At 32.4% G+C, this 12,661-nt stretch overlaps 2 protein-coding genes across 2 annotated transcripts; both read left to right on the top strand.

Moving 5' to 3' along the window:
* The first annotated feature begins 1,741 nt into the window (after positions 1–1,741).
* Positions 1,742–3,288, top strand: LOC105368685 (protein phosphatase 1 regulatory subunit 7). Its single transcript, XM_011507755.1, has 4 exons — positions 1,742–2,094; positions 2,163–2,359; positions 2,432–2,903; positions 3,046–3,288. Exons 1-4 carry the CDS (start codon positions 2,023–2,025, stop codon positions 3,217–3,219), a joined length of 915 nt encoding a protein of 304 aa, XP_011506057.1. The 5' UTR covers positions 1,742–2,022; the 3' UTR covers positions 3,220–3,288.
* Positions 3,289–8,688: 5,400 nt separating this feature from the next.
* mts (protein phosphatase 2 catalytic subunit mts) lies at positions 8,689–12,334 on the top strand. The gene is made up of 6 exons (XM_011507754.1): positions 8,689–9,166; positions 10,247–10,456; positions 10,532–10,795; positions 10,865–11,037; positions 11,158–11,265; positions 11,359–12,334. Exons 1-6 carry the CDS (start codon positions 9,065–9,067, stop codon positions 11,429–11,431), a joined length of 930 nt encoding a protein of 309 aa, XP_011506056.1. The 5' UTR covers positions 8,689–9,064; the 3' UTR covers positions 11,432–12,334.
* Positions 12,335–12,661: the final 327 nt, after the last annotated feature.

The following is a 12,661-nucleotide window of genomic DNA, read 5'->3' as shown; positions in this document are numbered from 1 at the left end:
AATAAAATTATAAATAAAGAGTTTTTTTAATACGAATAAATTTTTCATATTAAACATTTGAACTGTTTGTAGTATATTTATAATTGATTTACGCTATAAATTTTATTTTACTTCTTTTTTTGCAATTAATTTGTAAAACATTTTTTTCTGCTCAGAACGTTAATTCATGTGAATGCACGCGCTCGCCTTATATAAATGAATGTATAAATATCTATAGATATAAATAAATTTTTCACAAGTATTATTTATACAATGTAATTGGAGTATTGTACAAATTTTGTAGCCGAGAGTTTAATAGTTTCAAAGAAGAAATGAAATTTGCGTTCGCGGATCTTTTTTATTAAAAGCATCATTGTCGCTTTTACACAAAATTTTCATCGAATTTATTCCATTCATTTCTTGGAGTAATAAACGTGCATGTTTAATGAAGCTAATTAACTCCAAACTTTAATGTTATTTTAGTAAAATTCCGGCAAACTCGGTGTACTGTCTGATCAAATTATCGACTATTCAAATGTCTCCTTTAACATTTTTCGCTTTACCATTGACTGTAAAATTAATAACGATTGAATAAATACAAAAATGTTGAGTGGTCAGCACCGACTTCCGTAACATATTGTATAAAGCAGTGCTTCGTGGCAAATAGTCAGCTTACGAAACTCATCAGCGAAGAAGAACTTTACCCCCACTACCTGATGATCATTCGGACATGTGGCATATATATGTATATATATATATATATATATATATATATATTTATTATTCATAAATAATGTGCAATTATTCGTGTAGGTGGATGGTGAACGACCATATTATTTTGGAATGCCAATCGAGCATAGTTGTTGAACAATAATAAGCTGCTAGTAGCATTTTTATCTCTAATGTACTACTCGTATTTTCAGAAGTATGACAGCGCAAAACATTATATTATGGGACCGCGTATAAATAAATTCGAAAATAATATCAACGTAATGTAAAAATTATACGATGACATACAATTTATTCGAATGAGTGCGTACGTATTATAGACAAATGCTTATTAAGCATCACATCATTGTTACGTAACTAATATGGCTCCCTACCTTTGAATTTAAATATTCATATGTGCAATTGTTTTTTCTCTTTACTTCTCTTTATATCTTGTAAGAAGATGATTTGTACTTTTTTTTGTATTTACAGCAGTTGCTTCATTAAAAACGTAAAAATAGAAAGAGAAAAAGTAATGATAGCATTGATAAGCATCTTAAAAGAATTTAATAGTTTCTTAATTTACTTTGTTTAATTTAATTAATTTTCAATAATGCATCAGTATGTTTAGAAGTTAAAAAATCAATCGATAATTTTATATAATACAATGTACAATTGTCTCGGTATATTTTCTTTAAAATGAATGCGATTAGGAAGAAAAATAATGGGAAAATTGCATTGGTATTGTCAAACTATGCTTTTTATTTTTTACTATTACCCCCCCCCCCCCGAGCATTTATTTACACACGCATTTACTCTACTTACCACTACGAGAATACCCTTCAATAATCCTGTGTGCATGTTTGGTGTCTTTATGCGTGTATGTACATTTTGTACACTACCAGTAATGTTAAATATACAATTATTCGAGGGAAAACGAAATTTACGGTGCATTTGCGAATACACGGTTACCCATTCGTATATTAATGAACAGTTAGTCGAAGACTGTGCATTTGTAAATATAAACGATAAAGAAGAATAGTTAAAAGTAAAGAAAGAATAGTATAGAGAGAAAGCGCGAGTGCGATACAGTGGTTTTTTAAAATTAATTGTAGCTTTTTCATTAAGTCGTATTCGGCGTTGTCATATATTCTATATAATTTATTGAATTGTGAAATTGAAATGTCAATGAATGGTGAGGAATGAATTTGAGCCAATCAATTGTATAAGCATACAATACTCTCAATATTAAAGAATTAATGAAGCAAAAGGTTATGAAATTATAGAATAAATTTATTACTTTCAGAAGATAGCAGGAGCGAAGCATCAATAAATATGGAAAATGATAATGAGAATGCTGAATCGGAAGATGCTGAAAAAATAATGATAATAGATCCGGAAAGCGAAGTTTGTAAACAATTCCTGCATCTCAATTGTCTCACATGACAAAAGCATTTAAATAATAAAATTTTTAGGAATTGGACTTCAACCATTCTCGTTTGACAAAATTAGAAAATTTGGAACCGTTAACTAAAATAAAGAAATTGTGCTTTACTTGGAATTTAATCAAAAAGATTGAAAATCTAAATAGTTTGCAAACATTGGTTGAATTAGAATTGCGAGATAATCAAATCACTGTTATAGAAAATTTGGACAACCTTGTAAATTTACAGTAAGTTTACAATAAATTGTAACGCACATGGATTTAAAGATAATATGTATTATTTAATAATAATATTTTCAGAGTGTTAGACTTATCGTTTAATCGTATAAGGAAGATAGAAGGGTTAACAAATTTATTGAAATTACAAAAGTTATTTATTTCATCCAATAAAATTACAAAAATTGAAAATTTGGCTCATTTAAAGAATTTAAATATGCTTGAGTTGGGAGATAATAAAATTCGAGAAATAGAAAACTTGGAAGGACTAGATAATTTAACAAATTTATTTTTGGGAAAAAATAAAATATCAAAAATTCAAAATTTAAGCAGTTTAAAACAGCTGGAATTACTAAGTTTACAAAGTAATCGAATCGTGTGCATTGAAAATTTAACCGAACTCAACAAATTAGAACAGCTATATTTATCGGAAAATGGATTGACGTGTATTGAAGGCATTGACAACTGTCCTAAAATATTAACTCTTGATGTTGCAAATAATAAAATTAAAAAAATCACAAACATAGAACATCTCACTGTATTGGAAGAATTTTGGGTATGTATTTAGAAAATTTTATTTTCGATACTTTTCAATCTTTAATTATAATTATTTTAAAATATATAATATTTGAAATAAACATTATTATTAGTCTAATGTTAGTATGAGAATTAATATTTTCGAACATTCTAATGTTTAGATAAACAATAACGAGATCGAGGATTGGGCTACGGTTGAAAATTTAGCATCAAATAAGAAGTTACAAACAGTATATTTTGAGCACAACGCCATTACAAAGGATCCAAACTATCGAAGAAAAATTAAATTGATTTTACCTTGGCTAACGCAGTTGGATGCTACGTTATGTAGATGAGATGATTTTTCTCTTTTAACTAAAATAATCAAATTTAACAAAGTAGGATTAAGACGACTACGAATTTTATTATTAAACGAATGAAAAAAAATTTTTGTCAAGTTTTAGTATTCTTGTAATCAACCTGCACGACAAAGAAAATTTGATGCTTCACAATAACAATACTATTGCAAATAGATTGTAAAAAGATATTTTATATTCTTTCAAAAGCATAAAGAAAAGAAAAATAGTTTCTTCAATTTAATCATTATGTAATCAATAACACTAGTGTGCATTTAATATCGAATATTTAATTTATGATATTACTATGAATAATTGAAAAGCTATTGCTGTGAACAAATACTCATTTATTATACTTTTTAAACAAATTAATTATAATCTTATACACCAAACAAGTATTTCATGCACTATCGAATGAAATAAAGTGTCTCAATGATAAAACAACTTTTTATATACATACATACCGACTTGTAAAATTCTTTTAATAAACAATATTATACTGATATAATATAACAATTACATAGCAAAAGTTTTTTATAATCTTAAATAATCATTATTCAGAATACATAAGGAAATAAAGCATAAGATGTCGAGGACTTTCGACAGTAACGTAATATCACTGAAAATAATGCATTTGAAAACTTACTACCAAGAGTTAAAGCCGCATATGCGTTTTCAACTCGAGAGCTAGAAAAAGGATAAAAATAATTTTCATTTCCATTTCGATTTTGCTCGGCTGTTAGTCAGTCAAAGCCATTGTAGAACGACCCTGTCGTCTGAAATACTCCATTCCACTAGCCAATGGTTAATTCTGCCCGTCGTACGTAATTGGGACCGCCGAATGGCCGTAGCCACCTGGAGGTAAGTGCTCGCGATACTCTTTGTCCCTTTTCGCCAATGAAGCTCAAACAAAATAATGATGTACTGCTTCTTCCTTTCCGTTTAAAGTTCTTTATTACAACTGTTCTTATACATTAAATAGCGTTCAATTTAATTCAGCATGCAATTTAATATGAAAATTTATCAATTTATCAATGACAGTCTTTTACGAGATATGCGATACATTAAACGAAGCTCTTTCGAATCGCTTTGCCAAATATATTGCTCGCGAAAAAAGGAACTAAAGCACTAAGATTCCTCTTCGATTACTCATAATCTCTGAATTCGCAATTTTCTATTTTAATGCGGATCGCTTGATATATTGTGCATTATTCTTAATACACCTCGGACCGTTCTGTCAGGCATTGTAATAAAAATTTTTATTTTTAAATTCTGAAAGTTTTTTATTATGTTGGATAGCTACGCTTGGTTGAAGAATCAATTGCATGGAAGCTCGATTCGAGTTTTATAATTGATTATTAAATTAATGGAAACAGACTTTGAAACGCTGAAGATAGATGTAAGGGCCTTGAAGAAGATGTTAAACTTAATGAGCTCGGCTTTCCAATTATGATTCATTGGCAATTAACGAAGTTTAGCGTATGAAAACGTTGATTATATATGAACAAAATATGTCCTCTTAAATCTTAAATCTGTTAGTACGAAAAAGTTATTTCTTTCCTTATAAAAAAAATAAAAATATTATCATATTTCATTCGTGTACACTATTTATAATATATATAATATTGTATAGTAGAGTTTGATTTATGCCTCAGAAACATATGTAATATAGTGCACTACGTAGTAAGTACTGAAATACAATCGAAACTGTTTTCAATCCCAAACGGTTAACATCACTCACGAATCAGTGGCATGTTAAATAAATTTGTTATTTTCCACTCTTTATTTACTTGCACAATATGAGTTGGCATGTATATAGTACTAATATTATATTCCTTTGTGATAGACGGAATTACCGATGATCAGCAGGCGCCAAAATTTAGTAATCAAAATAAAGGTAAATAAGCAGAACATACACACACACACACATATATATATATATATATATAACATCTAAAAAGCTGTACAACGATCGAATGGTCTTTATTTATGTGCATACATAATTACATAATTCTCGGACAGTTTAATTGCGAAAAGACGAAATTTTCATAATAAAAATATATGAGCGCCTTATAAATTATTTATGCTTGGTATTTCGAATGATATTTAGTATAACAAAATATAAAATTCCCGACAAATTTCTCATTATTTCTCATTTTACTATTACTCATTTTATTATTACTCATAATTACTAAACAGATTAGTATGAAATTTTTTTCTTATTTGATTCAATATACATTTGATGAGATTATTTTCTCCATTACGTGTAAATTTATTAATTTTACAACTATCATGAAAATTACTATTTAATCGTAGTATAAATCTCACAAGCCTTTATGCCAATGTCTATTGCATTTCATTAGGAGAAATGCTTACTGCATTTATAATAACGCAGTAACTTAGAATAGCTTAAACGGCAGACGTGACTTCAGTTTGCTAGACTTTTGATCAGCAGTGCCTGTAACTAGCATGTGTCACTATCGAGTTTTACTTTATTAAAAAGAAATCATATATGTCGATCATTAAAGTTCCAATTCACTGCGAGATGATATATTCTTAGCGATAAATTTTTTAGGCGGTGATTGATTATTCAAAGTCGCACGCATGCGTAACGCGCGCGTCACGTTCAACTATTATGCAACAAAATTTAATATAATACGTTATAATGTTAATTATTTGTAATTCACTTGCATTACCTAGACGGTAGCTTGACATTTGTATAATTTAATAAATTCTAACGGTAGGCTTATGCTGCCGAATATGGGCTTTGCATTACGGAATACAACGAGCATATAAGTATAAATTTTATACCTTTTAATTTTTCTTAATATTTGATTGGCAAAATTCATTCGTGTTTTCATATAATTTTTATCAATTACTGTCCTTGTTTATGATTAACCTTACATACGTAATCACCTGAGCCGTGAAATGATGTATGACACCTAAATTTAATTTCCTTACAAGCACACTAACATTATTGAATAATCAACAATTTTAGTACACCTACCCTCACTGTCTCAAGCTTACCTGTGGCGTTTTTAGATTTCAACTAATTTTATCGTGAAACGACGAAATTTTCAGAATATTGGACGGTAAGCTTTCTCAATAAGTTTGTCAATCTAGTAAGTTTGACAAGATCTAATGTATATTATAAGACTTAATGTGCACGCACAGATATTTATATATTTACAAATGTTGTAAATATTAGCACAACGAATTACGTGAATGAACGGGTAATGTATTAAAAAATTAATTGTCATTCAAAAGAAGAATACCTAAAGTAAAATACTGTTATCAGATGAGAATCGTATGTAATATGGAAACTTATATAAATTTAAATAAACGTAATATAATATATTTGAATAACATTACCGCTAATTTCTGCTCGCATTATGTACATAAAATAATAACGTATGATCATGCACGTGAACAACTGTGTCAACAAAATTAATTGAAAAATAACCACTCGGTCATTTCAGCTATTGCTTATTATGTACATCGAGGTATAAAAATTCATATGTCGAAATGTGTATTATCGGGAGATTTATTCGAAAATTGCTGAATGATTAAGGAAATTGAATAAATACTTTTTCAAATTTGTTGGAATTTTTAAAGATATTTATTTCATAGAAAGAATTCTCCTCATTAACGTTTCATAATTAGAATACCGATAGTATTGTTGTAATCAGTATTTTAATTAAATATTATCATATACCGATGAATATTATCGTACAGTTAGAAAAATCTAATCCCGTTATATGCGCCTGTGAGCGTAAATGTATAAGCTATCTACCACTCGCTTGTTGATTAAATCATAAAGTTACAATAAGTACCAAATGCTATTTATATATTAACATAAATAAAATGGAAATGCTTCATTAGGCATTAAAACCTTTGATTGGATAGATAAACGTCGCATAATACGATTTGCTTCCCATAATATAAATAATACGGTTTTATTATTAAGATAACTGACTACGTTCGACTAATTTCTACTTTTTATACAAAGTAGAAATTTGAATTATAAGTTAAAATTCTGAAGGCTATGATGAGATTTAAAATGATAAAAAATAAATTAAAAGGGTAATCCGTCGTCGTATTCGTATAAATTTTATTATGTACTTTCCTATATCACGAGGCAAGATGTACCAAAGATTCAAAAGAAAGAAGTGTCATTCCGGCTATACATTTTACGCACGTCGCGGAGAGAAGAAATATTATGCTGTTAACGACGAAGGAATGTTGAAAAGTCATTTATTCCTTATGAAAATTTACTCGTAATGTAAACGAATATTAAATCATAATAATTAACAGGGCCGCATTTAAAATGAATTCGAATTAAATAGTAAAGATGTATCGATTATATATTAGCGCGTATTCGAATTCACTATCAAGCATAATCAAACGTATAACAACCTATAATTCATATTCAACATCAATAGACAAATCATCAACTAAATAAGCAACGGATTTGTATCTAAACCTTTAAGATTAATATGCAAATCATTCGCGAGGGAATAACTTTCGAGACATTATATCGAGATCGAACATTTTAAATCCCTGAAAATAAAGTACGCGCGATAAGTGTTTGCATCCGTTTCCCCGGCTAATTTCCTCAATTAGAAAGCAAAAAGAAAATTAGCCTGATTATTCCTTTCGCCTCGACGTCGATTTGCGCTCCCAGTTACGGAACGGTAACGCTCAAAGCATTCGTTTCCGATTGTTTTCATCTCAACTCCAGAACTTCGCAATGTGTTCGGTTCTTGTGCATTGGGTACATCACATAATGCATAGACGGCGTTTTAGAAAAAAAACTCATCGACGCTGAGACTATCGGCCGTCTATGTCGGTAAGCGCGCAATTGGCCGATGCACTGGGAAAGTTCAATTATCCACCAATCCTAAGCTCGCAATGAAAACGCGGCATAGGCAAGCGCTAACCGAATCATGAATTTTCCTCTGCAGCTAGAAAATGCTCGTCCATTCGAGGACAGCGAATCCTCTTCGACTAGCGGACGAAAGTTGAAAAAATTGGGGGCAAAGCTCGAGATTCCCAAAACCCGGAATCGGGCTCTCACAACACAGGAAGAAAACGACCGACGACATTGTAAACGCGGCTGAACGTGCCTCTGCCCAACTACTGGCCAAGCATTAGGAAAAACGGTGGCTGCCATCACCAACGTCGCAGCCGCCGTAGCCGCTACTACTACTACTACTACTACTACTACTACACTACTACACTACTTCCAACACCGCCGCCATCAGCACCATCGCCACCACTACTAACAACGCCACTACCGCCACTACCGCCACTACTACCACCACCACCACCGCCGCCACCGCTACCACCACCACTCCACCGCCGCTACTACTACCACTACCACCACCACTACGACCGCTACCACCACCACCACCAGCACCATCAGCACCACCACCACCACCACCTCCACCTCCACCACCACCACTACCTCTACCTCTACTGCCGCCGCTACCGCCACCGCTGCCGCCACCGACGACGACGACGACGACCACGACGACGACGACGCCGACGACGACGACAACGAGGACTGCGAGAGCAGAGCCACTCGGCCACGGAGAAGCCAGAATTAAGTGTGACGTCACCGCGAGGTATCACTCGCGAGCGCGAGTCGGCCATTTTGTGAATGTGTGAACAATATCCAGGGTATTTGTGTGTCGAAAGCAGCGGAGCTGGCAAATGCTAAGGAACCGAAGCAAAAGCGGATGATTTAGTTGCGGCGAAACGGGCTAATCGCCGGCACTCCTGTCGTTACATGAACTGAGCAATTGTCAAAAACGTGTTCAAAATCGTTGCGCAAAACCCGACGATGGAGGAGAAGGCGTCCCTTAAAGATCTCGACCAGTGGATAGAACAATTGAATGAATGCAAACAATTGACAGAGAATAAAGTGAAAATTCTGTGTGACCAGGTAAGTCCTCATTTCACCGGAAGCTCATCCTCGAGACGCTTTTGCCCTACGGCTGCCCTGCTTTCTTTAGCTTCCGCTTGTCCGCCGGTCGATTTCCCCTCTTTCCATTGCCTGCCTCTCCCTCATTCTCTCTCTCTCTCTTGCTTCCTCGGCTGCATGAAAAAAATGGGTGGATTGGGCTATTCGTGCTTTTACCTAAAAGGACATTACCCCAAAGGCTTTGTTTTCTCTTCTCAATCATTAATGAATAGTTTACTCGCTTTCTTTACCTCTTTATTTTCTTCTGCATTCTATTTAATCTATAATCTTTTCATCTTTCAAGAACTTTTCTCATCTTTCGTCGATAAAACTTCAACATTTTTTTCCTTTGAAGGTCGACCGCGAAAAAGTGCAAGACCAGTTTTACAATTTGTTTGCGTGATTTTTCTTCTATTTCTTTTCTGGTTTTCTTTTTTTCTTCTTGAATATCACTATATCCAGTAATAACGACATAATATTAAATATTGAAATAATAATTGCCACAAGCATAATGAGATTTTATAAGATACACAAGTGTCATGAGCCAATTAATAATACTTAACTGTAATGGGTGAATGCACTAACTATTACACATGTGTGTATATACATGCATGGATTATATATACGCACACACACACACACACACACACACAAAACTTCTTTTTTAAAATGTTTTCTCTTTTAATTTTTGATAGTGCATTGTCATAATCACTGATTCTTTATAAACAGGATAATTAATTTGATTAGAAGTATAGAATTTCTTGTTGCAATTCAAGTGAGTCAGAAAAAATATATCTTCATAATTTATAGATGTGTTGATACAATTTGATTCTCAGATTAAAAATGACTCACCGCTACATCTTATATATACATATATGTATGCATGCATAGTTACATAGATTTGTGCATATACATAAGTGTATATGCCTGCATGTATTCATGCTTGCATATATATATATATATATATATATATTACATATTTAAAATTACATATTTATAATACTCAAACATAATTATGTATTTTATTTATGTAATCCATTAAATTATAAATAATTTATTTAGGCTAAAGAAATATTAACCAATGAGTCAAACGTGCAAGAGGTGAAATGTCCTGTAACAGTATGTGGAGATGTCCATGGGCAGTTCCATGACTTAATGGAACTCTTTCGAATAGGTGGAAAATCACCAGATACAAACTACTTATTTATGGGTGACTATGTTGACCGTGGTTATTATTCTGTTGAGACAGTTACTCTTCTTGTAGCATTAAAAGTGAGCTTTGATTTTAGTTGATTTTAGCAAATGTATGAAAATATCCAAGTATTTATATATGCTTTCTCCTATTAGGTGAGATACAAAGAAAGAATAACCATATTGAGAGGTAATCACGAGTCGAGACAAATTACACAAGTCTATGGATTCTATGATGAATGCCTTCGTAAATATGGCAATGCCAGCGTCTGGAAGTATTTCACAGATTTGTTTGACTTCTTACCTCTGACTGCACTTGTAGATGGTCAGATTTTCTGTTTACATGGTGGACTTTCTCCTTCTATCGATACATTGGATCATATTCGTGCATTAGATCGTCTTCAGGAAGTACCACACGAAGTAAATGGCCCAATATTTCATTGCGTATATAAAAAGTGCAATATGATAATAATATCAATGTTTTATTAGGGACCTATGTGTGATCTTTTATGGTCAGATCCAGATGACAGAGGAGGATGGGGCATTTCTCCCAGAGGAGCAGGATATACTTTTGGTCAAGACATTTCAGAAACATTTAATCATTCTAATGGTTTAACACTTGTATCACGAGCTCATCAATTGGTCATGGAAGGTTATAATTGGTAATATAAAAAGTTGATTTATATCCACAAAAATTGAGTCATATGAACAGTAAATTCTGATTGTCATTATTATCATCATCGTCATCATTGTTATTATTATTACAAAATTTGTCCTCGCAGGTGTCACGATCGCAATGTTGTGACTATATTTTCTGCACCTAATTACTGTTATCGCTGTGGCAATCAAGCTGCGATCATGGAATTAGACGATGCTTTAAAATATTCATTGTAAGTACCAACGATGAGAATTCATTTATTAAAATTGAAAATATCCACGGCGGATTGTACATTGATTGTATATTGTGTAATTTCTTACTGCAGCCTTCAGTTCGATCCAGCACCCAGACGCGGAGAGCCACACGTCACCAGGCGAACGCCAGATTACTTCCTGTAAGATGTCTAATCGGAAGGAAGTAGATTTTAAGGTAGGAGAATGGAGTGATGATGGCTTTATAGACATGCCACAAAACGTAACCTATAATAGAACATCGGTATGAGTGTAAGGCTCTGAGCTACCCTTACACGCCATTTATAGTCTCAAGTATTATAGAATGGCTCACGTTATGGTGTCTCCATGAGAGACTAATTGCGCGCCTGCGTATTCACGCGTAACACACCATATACGTAGATTCAACAACACTTTAAGAAGAAAAAAACCATGTACACAAGTACCAAGTAAATTGACCTAAAAGCATTGAGTTTGACGATTTTCATTGTATGGTTTATATTTTTATTGAAGAAAACTATTATGGACACAATATTGAAATGTAACCGTTACTGTAAATGGATAACAAAGAAAGCGGTAATGTTCTAAAATCCCGAATGAATGTTAACTTATTGAGCGATAAAGAAAAGTTTACTGGAGGGATGCGCATCTTTTTCCTAATTGTATTGCGAAGATGACCATTGTCACGAAGATACGGAATAAGTACCAAACTGAAAATAATTGTATTTAAAAAAATTTCTGTCGTTCTAACTGGTGTGAAAGGAGCGTGAAACACTTCTCTAAACAAGTGCATATAATCATTCAAAGAAGGGTTGATGCAATAGTGACTTTCATCTTTTATTTTTGCCAATGCTTAATGTGGCATTTGAGATCAATGAACTTTACATTTATTATTCTTTCTTCCTTACGATTGTCAAACGCAGTGTTCTTAGAGCTTATAAGTGGTTTCAACTACTATTATATTATATGAAAGATTTATGACAAAGTGGAGCCCAATGGACCATACGTTTTCTTTATAATACAAATTTAATTTCCGTACACTTAAAAATGTGAAAAAATGTCTGAATTTATTCGAAAATTGATTTTATATCTTCTTGTCTCTATTTCTCTCTTTTTATCCAAAAAGAGAAATAAAGAGTTTCAATCCAAAAAATTACGTCTAATTTAGAGAAACTTTTTTTAATGTACCAGTACACGCACCCTTGGCATTTACTTTATGTCTTCTGTTGTATTAGAATGAATTTTGTTTTATCGAGTTTCGAATTGTACGTGAAGAAGATGATACTTCTGCATAAAATTTGTACTTTTTTTAAAAATACACTTTAAGACCAGATTTATTTATATGAATCGCCGGATTGAGAGATACGAAAACGCGTCGTGACACTTTTGCATCAAACC

This window comes from Ceratosolen solmsi, unplaced genomic scaffold, assembly GCF_000503995.2.
Source record: "Ceratosolen solmsi marchali unplaced genomic scaffold, CerSol_1.0 scaffold1, whole genome shotgun sequence".
Lineage (NCBI taxonomy): Eukaryota > Metazoa > Arthropoda > Insecta > Hymenoptera > Agaonidae > Ceratosolen > Ceratosolen solmsi.
Note: the sequence above shows the minus strand (reverse complement) of the source record. Positions and strands in the feature narration are given on the sequence as shown.